Raw genomic sequence first — 14,378 nt, 5'->3', positions numbered from 1 at the left:
TGGGTGCTCATTAACTATTTTTAAAGAAGCAAATCTCTTTACTTTTTCTTTATTCCAGTGCTTGTATGGTTTAATGTTTTTGCATTTAGATCTGTGATCCATTTGAGGTTTATTTTGAAGTATGGTGTGAGGAATGGATCCAATTATACCTTCCATCCCCTCCAAATATCTATCTAGTTGTTCTAATGCTATTTATTAAAAATCCATTGTTTCCCAGTGATTTGAGATGCCACCTTTTTCATACACTAAAGTAGGTCTTTTTTTTGGAATTTCAGTTCTGTCTTTTTGGCCTGGCAGTCTTTTTTTTTTTCTTGGGATGGGGTCTTGCTCTGTCGCTCAGGCTGTAGTGCATGGTTCACTGCAGCCTCAACCTCCTGGGTTCAAGTAATCCTTCCACTTTAGCCTCCCAAGTAGCTGGGACTACAGGCACTTGCCACTATGCCTGGCTAATTTTAAAATTTTGTGTAGAGACAGTGTTTCCCTATGTTTCCCAGACCTAATCCCCAATGTGATGGCATTAGGTGGGGCCTTTGGGATGTAATTACGTCGTAAGAGCTGAGCTCTTTGAATGGGTCTAGGTCCTTTGTAAAAGAGACATCAGAGAATTCCTTTGCCCCTTTACCATATGAGGACACAGGGAGACAATGATTGTCTGTGAACCAGAAAATGGGCCCTTATTAGACACTGAATCAGCTAGTGACTTGATCTTAGACTTCTTAGCCTCTAAACCTGTGAGAAATAAATTTGTTATTTATAAGCCACCCAATTTGTGCTATTTTGTTGTAGCAATCCAAACAAACTAAGTACTGAATGACGTTTAATGAACAAATGAGGAATTGGTTATTTATACTCTGGGGACGTTTATTAAGGCTCTGGCAACCCTGTGGAGCTGGTCTGTGTCCCCGAGAAGAAGAGTCAGTCACAAGGGGATCTCCATCTGATCCAGCTGTTTGAAGCTTCTCATTGTTCTCCTTATCCAGGGCAGGAAACTTGAGATCCTGGTGAAGACTCCTGGAGGAATCCCTGACGATCTTCCATAGGAGACGATGCCGTGGGCCACATTGTTACACAGCAGGGGGCCTCCGGAGTCCCCCTGTAGGTAGAGAGGGGAAGGGAGACTGAGACAGGCCTCCTTGCTCCTGCTGCCCTGAGCTCCGGGCTCTCAGAGAAGGCAGGGGTGGGTGGGCCCCTTCAACTACTGGGTGCATGTGAGATGGAAGATTGGTGGGGTGCAGAGCCAAGCCTCTGGACCCTTTTGGTCGCAGGACTTCAGCTCCGCCTGAGTTACTGTCTCCAGCCCAATCCGAGTCAAGTTACCTCCCCCTTCTCCAGGAGAATGTTTCCTATGTATATGTTGTGAGTCTTCCTCCTATTCCCCCAGAGACCAGGTTGATGGGGAAATCAGTCCCCAGCTCACCCTGATCTGGCCCCCAGGCTGAGGCTGTGGGGATGGAATCTGTTCGCACTGCCCTGGCTCTGCATGGGCCCCTCTATCCCGGGGTGTGTTGGCCAAAGCCCATGCGTTACCTTGAAGGCAGACTTCCGTTCCCGCTGGTCCCCTACACAAATCTGCCTTCCGCCGTCGTAGAAAGGGAAGAGGCGGAGGCACTCCCTATCCCTCTGCACTCTCAGCTGCACCTCTCGGAGTGTGTCTGTTCTCCTCGTCTGGCTGACCAAGCCCCAGCCAGCCACAGTGCACTGCGTCCCGGGTCTCAGTCTCTCCTGGGTGCTAGGCAGAGCCACTGGTCTCACATTTCGATTCCGTCTGACTCTTCGGTTCAGCTGGAGGAAGAATGTAGGCATTCCCGCTCAGCTGGGGCCTCCAGCCAAGGCTCAGGGGTCGCTGGTGCAGTACACGCCCCATATCCTCCCCGCTACCCTGAAGCCTTGCCCTCACTTCCTCCTCCATTGTTCCTGGACACACTAGGAAGGAGCCAGAGAGCCAGGTAGGTGGTACCTGCAATAACATGATGTCATTATGGAAGGTCTGCTCATCATATCGAGGGTGGCGGATGGCTCTGCGCGCAGTGATATGTTGCTGGGTGTTTTCCCGTCTCCGGATATTGTGGGCGCCCAGGGTGACATTTATAGAGCTGCAAAAGCAAGAGGTAGGTCTGGGCTGCAGGAGCTATGGTCCACCAGCTCTGCAGGGTAGGCGGACAGCACCAGGAGGGCAAGACTGCAGCTAACCAGAATCGAGGGGATGGGAGGGCCCAGGGGCTCAGCTGTATCCTCTTTCTCAGCACCTCTGAGCTAGGGATGACAGAGTGGTAGTTGCCTTCAGGTTTGCTGCCCCGGATTAAATTGATAAATAGCCTGAGTTTATATTTTGAGCCCCAATATGTGTCTTCCATCTCTTCCTCTTGCTCTTTTTGATCATATCCTCCTTTCCTCCTCGTTTACACTGGCCTGTTCCCTCCCACAAAGACTCACTTGGTCCCTCTTTCACCCTTTGGTTGCTACAACCCTTCTTTCAGACGGATGCTCTGAAGAGCTCCCCAGGGCTGTGTTCCTGGCTGCCCAGGAAGCTACTTAACTCCTCACCTTCCCCAGCAGTGAGCTGCTGTCAGCACAAAGTTGTCTCGCACCAGGAACCCTCCGCAGCTGATCCAACCTCTTGGAGACTGGATCTGAAGATACGCCATGTAGGGGCGGGAGTGGGGCCTGGTCTCCCGGCCTCCGATGATGTCCCCTGGAAGGAAGCATTTGGCACTTAACTCTATGCTTGCTGAACCTGCAGTGTGGGTACCAGATTGGTGGCTCCAGAAAGGCTGGAAGATGGAGATGGCAGGAGAGAAGGTGCAGGAGAGGGAGGAGATGGTGCTGAGGGTTGGAGTCTATGGGGCACCAGATTGGGAGGGGGCTCCTGGGTTCTACAGGAAACACTGCTGTCTTGAAAGGAGCTCTTTTCCCCACCCTAGGCCTCAGCTCCCTTCTCCTCTCCAAAAGAGGGAGAACAACCCTTGTTCCAGGCAAGGCCAGCTTCAGCCTCAGGTATTGAGGAGATGCTTTGCTGTAAATACAGGATTGTTCCTGAAGTTCCCTTATACTTTCATCCTCGTGGAGCTTCCCGGAGCCCTCTGAGTCCAATTCAAGACCAGGTGGGACTGGTGTTTAAAAATCTAGACATGAGCTGATGGTACTGTTACTGCTGTATTCTTACCTCCTAGGTAAACTCTGACACATGCTGCCGAATTATTTATACAAAGCAAGTTTTTATAGCACTTACAGTGTGCGGGCAATTCCAAGACATTTAAGTACTCTAACTTATTTAACTCTCATGGCAACTCCGCAAAGTCGGTATTAATATTATTCTCATTTTATAGATGAGGAAACTGAGGAAATACGAATTCAAATAACTTGCTCAACAGTACGGAATTGGGATATACAAGGCAATTTGGCTCAAGAATCTATGGGATGATGTCAGGCCTCTGCGGGTGGGGGTGGTCACTCACCTGCCTTGGCCCCAGTGGGTAGGAGAAAGGCCAGCAGAAGCAGGAGTGGCTGCATCTTTCCTGAAAGGCTGCCCAGTCAGTTGCTGCTGTGCTTCCTTCTGCTAGACTTTAAGGCCCTGAGAGAGGAAGGAAGGGGTGGGGATAGGGGATTGAGAATTCACAGTCCCATTCTCCTGCTACCACGATAGGTTTCATCACCCAAGGCTGCTCAGGAGGTTTGCCCGCAAACTGCCGGAGATCTGGGTGAGAGGGTGTAATCCAAGCCAACATGCCGAGCTCTTGTGCAGCTGTTGAGTCAGTGCTGAGAACAGAAATAGGAACCCAGCACAACAAGGAAGGGGCTTTGGGCATTGTGTCCAGAACCCTCAATCCATCAAATTCCAGAATACTCCAGCAAAGCAAGAAAGCTGGCAGCTGCCCAATTCCTGTTTTCCATTCCTCTGGATTTAGAGCATCAGTCCTTTTGAATTTCTGGGTTTCTCTTAATGAATGCAAGTTCCCTGGATTGCTTATCTGTATATACTTAATAAGTCTGGGACAAGGATGAATGAAAGGGTGTGGTGTGGTGAGGGATGTGGGTAAGAACACCAGGAAAAAGTTGAAGAGGGCAGAAGAGGAAAGGGTAAGCCTGCCTGCTTTCACTGTTTGGCCCAAGACCACCCTGCTGAGACCCCTGTTGCTCCAATTTCTTTCTAGAAGTTGTCAAGTCAGATTGCATAGGCACTCTGCTGAGTAGGTGAAGCGTGCTGCTGGAGAAAGAAAAGGAAGAACAAGGCTCTGACACTCACAATTACTTTCTCAGGTCACTGGAGGCCTCAGTGAAAGTTATGACGCAATTGAAGACTTCTACTTGCCTGCTTCCTACCCAAGGTTAAAGTCTTTATGTTCCAGAATGGCTCCTTGCTTGCAGTAAAGGTTTAGTGACTTGATTTTATTGGGAGCTGTCATATCCTAGCTGGAAAATATCTAAGATCCCATTTCATTGGTGACATTAGAGGCCCATCAACCTAATCCCAGGAGCAAAAGCTTCTGAGAAGGAGGTACATTCATTGCCGTGCTACCTATAAGGGAACCAGAGCCACATACTCAACAATGGGAGAAAAGAACAGCAAATTACTGCAGAGTAACACAGTGGATTATTAAAAACACTTAAAAATATTTAGAAGATTCTGTGTATGCACAGAAAACCATTACAATCCAGTCTAATTTTTGCAGAAATAGCAGAATTGAAGACTAATACAATTCCCAATCTCTTTTTTCTGTCTTTTATTTTTAAAATCTTTTACTTATGTATTTATTTTTAACTTTTATTTTAGGTTTGGGGGTACCTCTGAAGGTTTGTTACATAGGTAAACACACGTTATGGAGGTTTGTTGTACATATTTATCACCCAGATATTAAGACCAGCACTCAATAGTTATCTTTTCCGCTCCTCTCACTCTTCTTACCCCACTGTCTGTTTTCTTCTTTGTGTTCGTAAGTTCTTATCATTTAGCTCCCACGTATAAGTGAGAACATGTACTCTTTGGTTTCCTGTGTTAGTTTGCTAAGGATAATAGCCTCCAGTTCCATCCATGTCTCTGCAAAGGTCATGAGTCCATTCTTTTTTATGACTGCATACGTATATGTACCATGATGTATATGTACCACATTTTCTTTAGTCTATTGATGGGCAGTTAGATTGTTTCCATGTCTTTGCTATTGTGAATAGTGCTGCAGTGAACATCTGTGTGCATGTGTCTTTATGGTAGAATGATTTATATTTCTCTGGGCAAATATCCAGTAATGGGATTGCTGGGTCGAATGGTAGTTCTGTTTTTAGCTCTTTGAAGAATCACCATACTGCTTTCCGCAACGGTTTAACTGCTCCCACCAACAGTGTGTAAATGTTCTCTTTTGTCTGCAACTTTGCCAGCATCTGTTATTTTTTGACTTTTTAGTAATAGCCATTCTAATTGGTGTGAGATACAATTCCCAGGCTTTATGGAGTATAATAGGCCCTCTTGAAAATCTCATGAATGTTAGCGTTCCTTTCCTTATACATAAATATATAATTTTTTCACTTATTTTTAGAGCTGCACAGAGCTTAACCTCTTCTCTTGTACAGGCTCTATCAAATCTCTTTATGCATCTGAAAAGTAACGTGAAGAAGAAGGGAACAAAGAGAGAATAGTATAGCACCTTTATTAGTGCCTTAGCATTTGGCATAATTTAATTCATTAAAATTTTTCAACATTTTGTTTTGTTTTAAAATGTTAGTTTAACTTAAAAATAGAAGAACGGGATAAAGAAAAACCTGCACATACGAAAAAAGAGGAGTAAAATATATGCAATCGGTCATGTAATAAATATTGATTAGGAAATTTCATTAATAGTGACTTAGAATTTCATGCAATCTTCTTGTTAAAAGGAATCAAAGTTGTTTAAGATATCTAAAAACTTTACAAACCTCGAAGAACTACCAGCCTTGAAGTGACTATCAGATCAGGTTGAAGGAATAATGAGAGTCTAGTTAGGAAGCTACTGTTGTTCCAAGGGAATGTGCTGAATCCACAAAGTTTCAACTTTTTTTTTGATGGTCACATTAAGGAGTAACCTATAGAAAATATTTAAAGAATGCTATATGGTTTCTTCTGAAGAATGGATGCTACCCTTCCCTTTATGGGACTGGCATAACCTCCATGCCAAACCCAATAAAGACAATATAGAAATGAAACATTATAGCTCAATATAACTTTCGAATATTGATGCAAACCAAATCAATCAATAAGCAAATAGATATTAATATATCATAAGTAACTTGGGTTTATCCTAGGAACACATAGATGACTTTTCGTTTGAAAAGCAAAATTGCTGTAATACATCATATGAACTGATTAAAGAAGAAACATCATGTGATTATTTAAGTGAAACAACGAAGTCCTCAAACATTTTCTAAAATTTACCCTTATTTACTTAAAAAATATTCTTAGCAGACTAGGAATAAAAAGAAATGTCTTTAATCTGATAGAAGTTATCCACAAAATTCCCATAGCAATCATTATACTTAATGAAAAAGTGTTAAAACCTTTTTTTGAGAGCAAAACATTACAAGAATGCCGGAATACAAATTATTATCAGTTCTGTTCAACAGTACACTAGCGGTTTCAGCCAGTGCAGTTAGGTAGGAAATGGAAATGAAAGGTATAAAGACAGAAAAAAGAGAAAACAAAATTGTAACGATATGAGGAAATGGTAGTATACGTAGACAATCCAAAAGCATCTACAGGTAAATTACCATAATAATAGTTTTACAGATTTGCTAGAAAAAATCAATTTAAAACAATCATATTTCTACATGTACTGCAACACCGTTAGAAAGAAATTTTTAGAAAGTAATACTTAAATGGCAAGGAAATGATCAAATAACTAAATATAAATCTAAAAGAATATGTGAAAGACCTCTTTAGTGAAATTTGTAAAACTGAATGAAGAGACATTCAAGAAGACCTAAATGTGGAGAGATTCCATGTTCATAGATTGGAAGAAGACTAAATATTGTAAAAATGTGAGCTCTCCCAAAATTGATCTATATAGATTCATTGCAATGAGAGGGATTTTATAGAACTTAACTGATTGTAAGTATATTTGGAAAACAAATGGCTAATGATAGCCAGGACACCACTAAAGAATGAGAATAAGATGGAAGACTTGTTTTAGCGAAGAAAGCCATGGGAATGAAGATAGTGTGGTACTGATGAGGCATAGAAACATAGACTAATGGACCAGAAGTAAGGACTCCACATGCATGTGGACACTGACATACACATGGATGGATTGATTTATGATGGATGTTGCACCTTTCATCATAATAGGGAAAAGACTGTTTTCCGTTTTTCTCCCCAGTAAATGGTACTGGGATAATAAAGTGCCTTTATGGTGTCCTACAGAGACTCATATTTTCTATGTGGAAAAATAAAACTTGACCTTCTTCTCCCAAAATATCAAAAAACCTATTCTAGGTAGATTATGGATCCAAGTAGGAATAATGATTTGAATACATAATGGAAGAATATCTTCCTGATAGCTAAAGATTTTAGTACTGTATATAAAGTACTAATAATGAAGAAAAGGACTGACGAATTTGACACATCAAAATTGATTGAAACAAAAGACAATTCATAGAGTAGGCAAAGATGCTTGAAATACACATGACCAGCAAAGGGCTTATATTCAAATTATATAAAGAACTTGTAAAAATCTGGCCAGGTGCAGTGGCTCACCCATGCCCCAGCACCTTGGGAGACCAAGGCGGGCAGATCACTTGAGGTCAGGAGTTGGAGGCCAGCCTGAGCAACATGGTGAAAACCCGTCTCTACTAGGAATATACACAAAAAAATTAGCCAGGATGGTGGCACATACTTGTAACCTCAGCTACTCGGGAGGCTGAGGTGGGAGAATTGCTTGGGGAACTGGGGAGGCTGAGGTTGCTGTAAGCCGAGATTGCCTCACTGGGCAACAAAGCGAGGCTATCTCAAAACAAAACAAAACAAAACAAAACAAACTTGCAATGAAGAAGACAATTAACTTAATAAAACAGTAGCCAAAAGACTTGAAGAGTTTTATCTCAAAACAGGAAATCGAAGTGGTCAGTAAACATGAAAACGTGTTACCCTGACTAGATATTAGAGAAGCACTCATTTGAGCATAATGAAGGCCACGTATGGTGGCTTATGCCTGTAATCCCAGCACTTTGGGAGGCCAAGGTGGGGGGATCACTTGAGCCCAGGAGTTGGAGACTGGGTGTGATGGCATGTGCCTGTAGTCCTAGCTACTTGGAAGGCTGTAGTGGGAGTTGAGGCTGCAGTGAGCCATGATTGTGCCATTGCATTCCAGCCTGGGTGACAAGGCAAGACCCTGTCTCAAGGAAAGAAAAAAGAAAAAAGTGCAATACCAGTTACAGCTACCATGTTGGCTCTTTTCCCAATCCTAGGTATACACCCTAGAGAAACATTGGGTGCAAATTTCTACCACACACGTGTCCAAGAAGGTCATAGCAGCATGTTCATGATAGCCTCAAACTGGAAACACTTGGTCCACCAACAGCACCATGAATAATCAAATTGTAGTATATTCATATAATGGAATATTGCTTACCCATAAAAATAAAACTTCCTTCATGCAGCTATGCAAATGAATCTTACAAGCATAATGTTAAAAGAACCCAAGAAGACTATATAATTTTATTTATATAAAGTTCAAAACTAGGCAAAATGAAAATATATTGGATAGCTATATATATATATATATATGGGGTAAATGTATGATGAAAAGCAAGGAAATAGTTATCACCAAAGTCAGAAAAGTAGTTAACTCTGGAATTGGAGGGCAGAGAGGGCATTTTGAGTAGGAAGAGACATATAGCAGATTTCAGTAGTGTTGAACAAACCCAATTTCCTGACATAAAATGTAGTGTTTACCTTATAATTACTCTTTAAACTCTCAATTTATGTTTTATGAACTCTTGTGTGTACATTTTGTAATACATTTAAAAAAAAATCTGATTGCCAGAGGATGGGGATTAGAGAGAACATTCAGATAGAGAGGGGGAATATATGAGTAGAGTGGGGCACATACTTTTAATTTATTTTTTATTTTAATAAAAATTATAATATTTGAACAAAAAGACCAATATGTTTCACAATATCTATAACTGGTTACATCTGCTTTTGACTGTTTTATTACATTTCCGTCAGTTATAATTTTTTTCTCCTCTGGGATGTTGGGACATTAATGTAGAGTGTTTTCCACCTCCTCCCTGGGCCCCATAAGCCACTGACAATGCAAATCCTCTGAGAAGGCAGTTGCCAGTTGTTGCTGGGTCAAATCCCCCTCCTTTCCTCTGATGCTACTCTAGTCAGTAACCAATTTACTTCCTCTTGGCTTTATAGGAGACCAGCATAGTACTGAATCGCTCCAGACCCTCAGGGCTACCTTAAAATCACTCTTAAAAGGACATTTTGGAAGCTCCTTGGGAAGTTCCCAATGATGAACTTGTGATTGCTTTATTAAGGGTCAGTGCTGAGAGAGGGGTGTGCCAGAGTTATTGTCTTCCAACCACAGTTGTCTTCAGGGAGCCAGATGATTTGTTGCCAAGAACTGGCCTGCGTTGGCATTCTTGTAGGAAAGAAAAGGTGACAAAGGAAAGAGTGAACCCCTCAGAGGGTCCTGAAATACATAATTTGCTGTAGCAAAATCACTGGGAGTTGCTTAAAATCTTCTCATCAGAGTAGTCAGAGGGAAACAGGCAAGCAGAAGCCCTGGCTATGGCAGAGAAAGATTTGAAAAAAGATTCAAGGTCCTTCATGTTTCCTGGCAGAAAGGCTTACTTCTAAGATTGAGCAGTGCCTCTGAGATCCTGGGTAGATGTGAGAAAGACGTAAAGGTGATGTGTGTGTGTATGTTTGTGTATGTGTATATATATGTGTGTGTGTGTATATATATATATATGTAATTTTTTTCCTTATCGATTCATCCATTGGTGAATATTTAGCTTGATTACATATCTTTGCTATTGTGGGTAGTGCTGCATAAACACGAAAGTGCAGGTATCCCTTTGATGTACTGATTTCCTTTCATTTGAATAAATACCCAGTAGTGGAAATGCTGGATCATGTGGTAGCTCTATTTATTTATTTATTTATTTTTTGGTGAAACCTCTATACTGTTTTCCATAATTGCTGTGCTAATTTATATTCTCACCAACAGTGGATAAGTTTCCTTTTCTCTGCATCCTCGCCAGCATTCCTTATATTTTGTCTTTTTGATAATAGCATTATAACTGAGGTCAGATGATATCTCATGGTGGTTTTGATTTGCATTTTCCTGGTAATGAATGAGGTTGAACACTTTTTCATATCTCTGTTGGCCATTTTCTTTTAAGAAATGTCTATTCCTATCCTTTGCCCTTTTTCATCGGATTATTATTATTATTATTTTGCTGTTGAATTTTTGAGTTCCTTGTGTATTCTGGATATTAGCTCCTTGCTGGATGAATGGTTTGCAAATATTTTCTCCCATTTTACAGGTTGTCTCTTTATTCTGTTGCTTCCTTTGCTGTGCAGAGCTTTTATTTTAATATAGTCTATTTTGTCTATGTTTGTTTTTGTTGTCTGTGATTTTGAGGTCTTAACCATGAAATCTTTGCCTGGATTGAAGTCCTAAAGCATTACTCCTATGTTTTTTTCTAGTAGTTTTATATTTTTGGGTCTTACATTTAAGGCTTTCATACATTTCGAGTTGGTTTTTGTATATGAAAAGAGATAGGGATCTAGTTTCATTCTTCTGCATATAGACAGCTGGTTTTGCCAGAATCATTCATTGAAGAGGGTGTCCTTTTCCCAATGTGTACTCTTGGCAACGGTCAAAAATCAGCTGGCTGTAAATACATGAATTTATTTCTGAGTTCTCTATTATGTTCCATTAGTTTAAATGTCTGTTTAAATGCCAGTGCCATGCTGATTTTGTTACTATAGCTTTGTAGTATATTTGAAGTCAAGTAGTGTGATGCCTCCAGCTTTGCTCTTTTTGCTTGGGATTGCTTTGGCTATTCGGGATCTTTTTTGGTTCCATATAAATTTTAGGATTTTTTTCTACACCTGTGAAGAATGTCATTGACATTTTGATAGGAATTGCATGGAATTCATAGATAGGGATTGCTTTGGGTAATATGGTTATTGTTCACAATATTAATTCTTCTTTTTCCTGAGCATGAGATATCTTTTCATTTTATTTTATTTTATTTTATTTTTTATTTTTCCATAAGTTATTGGGGTACTGGTGGTATTTGGTTACATGAGTAATTTCTCTAGTGGTGATTTGTGAGATTCTGGTGCACTCTTCACCTGAGCAGTATACACTACACCATATTTGTTGTGTTTTATCCCTTGTCCTCCTCCCACTTTTCCTCCCAAGTCCCCAAAGTCCATTGTATCATTCTTATACCTTTGCATCCTCATAGCTTAGCTCCTGCATATCAGTGAGACCATACAATGTTTGGTTTTCCATTCCTGAGTTACTTCACTTAGAATAATAGTCTTCAATCTCATCCAGGTCACTGTGAATGCCATTAATTAATTCCTTTTTATGGCTAAGTAGTATTCCATTGTATAAATATACCAGTTTCTTTTTTTTTCTGAGGAAGGATTTTATTTCTTTTACAATTTTTTTTAGATATTATAAAATAGGAATAATCTGACTGTAATTAGTCTAATTACAGATTACTTATTTACATATCTGATTTTATATACTAAGCTGTGAGCTATTTATGGATACTTTTTTTTATCATACTTTAAGTTCTAGGGTACATGTGCACAATGTGCAGGTTTGTTCAATATGTATACATGTGCCTTGTTGCTGTGCTGCACCCATTAACTTGTCATTTACATTAGGTATATCTCCTAATGCTATCCCTCCCCCTACCCCCTCCCCACAATAGGACCCATTGTGTGATGCTCCCCTTCCTGTGTCCAAGTGATCTCATTGTTCAATTCCCACCTATGAGTGAGAACATGTGGTATTTGGTTTTCTGTTTTTGCTATAGTTTGCTGAGAATGATGGTTTCCAGCTACATCCATCTCCCTACACAGGACATGAACTCATCCTTTTTTATGGCTGCATAGTATTCCATGGTGTATATGTGCCACATTTTCTTAATCCAGTCTGTCACTGATGAACATTTGGGTTGATTCCAAGTCTTTGCTATTGTGAATAGTGCTGCAATAAACATACAGGTGCATGTGTCTTTATAGCAGCATGACTTATAATCCTTTGGGTATATACCCAGTAATGCGATGGCTGGGTCAAATGGTATTTCTAGTTCTAGATCCTTGAGGAATTGCCACACTGTTTTCCACAATGGTTGAACTAGTTTACAGTCCCACCAACAGTGTAAAAGTGTTCCTATTTCTCCATATCCTCTCCAGCACTTGTTGTTTCCTGATTTTTTAATGATTGCCATTCTAACAGGTGTGAGATGATATCTCATTGTGGTTTTGATTTGCATTTCTCTGATGGCAAGTGATGGTGAGCATTTTTTCATGTGCCTGTTGGCTGTATGAATGTCTTCTTTTGAGAAGTGTCTGTTCGTATCCTTTGCCCATTTTTTGATAGGGTTGTTTTTCTGTTGTAAATTTGACTGAGTTCTTTATAGGTTCTGGATATGAGCCCTTTGTCAGATGAGTAGATTTCAAAAATTGTCTCCCATTCTGTAGGTTGCCTGTTCACTCTGATGGTAGTTTCTTTTGCTGTGCAGAAGCTCTTTAGTTTAATTAGATCCCATTTGTCAATTTTGGCTTTTGTTGCTGTTGCTTTTGGTGTTTTAGAGATGAAGTCCTTGCCCATGCCTATGTCCTGAATGGTATTACCTAGGTTTTCTTCTAGGGTTTTTATGGTTTTAGGTCTAACATTTAAGTCTCTAATCCATCTTGAATCAATTTTCATATAAGGAGTAAGGAAAGGATCCGGTTTCAGCTTTCTGCTTATGGCTAGTCAATTTTCCCAGCACCATTTATTAAATAGGGAATCCTTTCCCCATTTCTTGTTTTTGTCAGGTTTGTCAAAGATCAGAGAGCTGTAGATGTGTGGTATTATTTCTGAGGGCTCTGTTCTGTCCCATTGATCTATATCTCTGTTTTGGTACCAGTACCATGCTGTTTTGGTTCGTGTAGCCTTGTAGTATAGTTTGAAGTCAGGTAGCGTGATGCCTCCAGCTTTGTTCTTTTGGCTTAGGATAGTCTTGGCAATGCGGCCTCTTTTTTGGTTCCATATGAACTTTAAAGCAGTTTTTTTCCAATTCTGTGAAGACAGTCATTGGTAGCTTAATGGGGATGGCATTGAATCTATAAATTACCTTGGGCAGTATGACCATTTTCACAATATTGATTGTTATCCATGAGCATGGTATGTTCTTCCATTTGTTTGTGTCCTCTTTTATTTCACTGAGCAGTGGTTTGTAGTTCTCCTTGAAGAGGTCCTTTACATCCCTTGTAAGTTGGATTCCTAGGCATTTTATTCTCTTTGAAGCTATTGTGAATGAGAGTTCATTCATGATTTGGCTCTCTGTTTGTCTGTTCCTGGTGTATAAGAATGCTTGTGATTTTTGCACGTTGATTTTGTATCCTGAGACTTTGCTGAAGTTGCTTATCTGCTTAAGGAGATTTTGGGCTGAGACAATGGGGTTTTCTAAATATACAATCATGTCATCTGCAAACAGGGACAATTTGACTTCTTCTTTTCCTAACTGAATACCCTTTATTTCTTTTCTCTTGCTTGATTGCCCTAGCCAGAACTTCCAACACCATGTTGAATAGGAGTGGTGAGAGAGGGCATCCCTGTCTTGTGCCGGTTTTCAAAGGGAACGCTTCCAGTTTTTGCCCATTCAGTATGATATTGGCTGTGGGTTTGTCATAAATAGCTCCTATTATTTTGAGATGCGTTCCATCAATACTGAATTTATTGAGAGTTTTTAGCATGAAGGGTTGCTGAATTTTGTCAAAGGCCTTTTCTGCATCTATTGAGATAATCATGTGGTTTTTGTCTTTGGTTCTGTTTATATGCTGGATTACGTCTGTTGATTTGCGTATGTTGAACCAGCCTTGCATCCCAGGAATGAAGCCCACTTGATCATGGTGGATAAGCTTTTTGAGGTGCTGCTGGATTCAGTTTGCTAGTATTTTATTGAGGATTTTTGCATCGATGTTCATCGGGGATATTGGTCTAAAATTGTCTTTTTTTGTTGTATCTCTGTCAGGCTTTGGTATCAGGATGATGTTGGCCTCATAAAATGAGTTAGGGAGGATTCCCTCTTTTTCTATTGATTGGAATAGTTTCAGAAAGAATGGTACCAACTCCTCCTTGTACCTCTGGTAGAATTCGGCTGTGAAT

The 14,378-nt window shown here is 40.5% G+C and overlaps 1 protein-coding gene across 1 annotated transcript in view; it reads right to left on the bottom strand.

Moving 5' to 3' along the window:
• Nucleotides 1–836: 836 nt before the first annotated feature.
• Nucleotides 837–14,378, bottom strand: part of LOC101000149 (transmembrane protease serine 9) — a 32,674-nt gene continuing 19,132 nt past the window's right edge. Inside the window, exons 7-11 of the mRNA XM_003901662.4 lie at nt 3,456–3,533; nt 2,545–2,692; nt 1,958–2,093; nt 1,528–1,782; nt 837–1,093 (exon numbers count right to left, since the gene is read on the bottom strand). Of these exons, the coding sequence (XP_003901711.2) occupies nt 920–1,093; nt 1,528–1,782; nt 1,958–2,093; nt 2,545–2,692; nt 3,456–3,533 (791 nt within the window). The 3' untranslated portion in view covers nt 837–919. The remainder of the gene's footprint in view (nt 1,094–1,527; nt 1,783–1,957; nt 2,094–2,544; nt 2,693–3,455; nt 3,534–14,378) is intronic.

This window comes from Papio anubis, chromosome 7 (assembly GCF_008728515.1).
Source record: "Papio anubis isolate 15944 chromosome 7, Panubis1.0, whole genome shotgun sequence".
NCBI lineage: Eukaryota > Metazoa > Chordata > Mammalia > Primates > Cercopithecidae > Papio > Papio anubis.
Note: the sequence above shows the minus strand (reverse complement) of the source record. Positions and strands in the feature narration are given on the sequence as shown.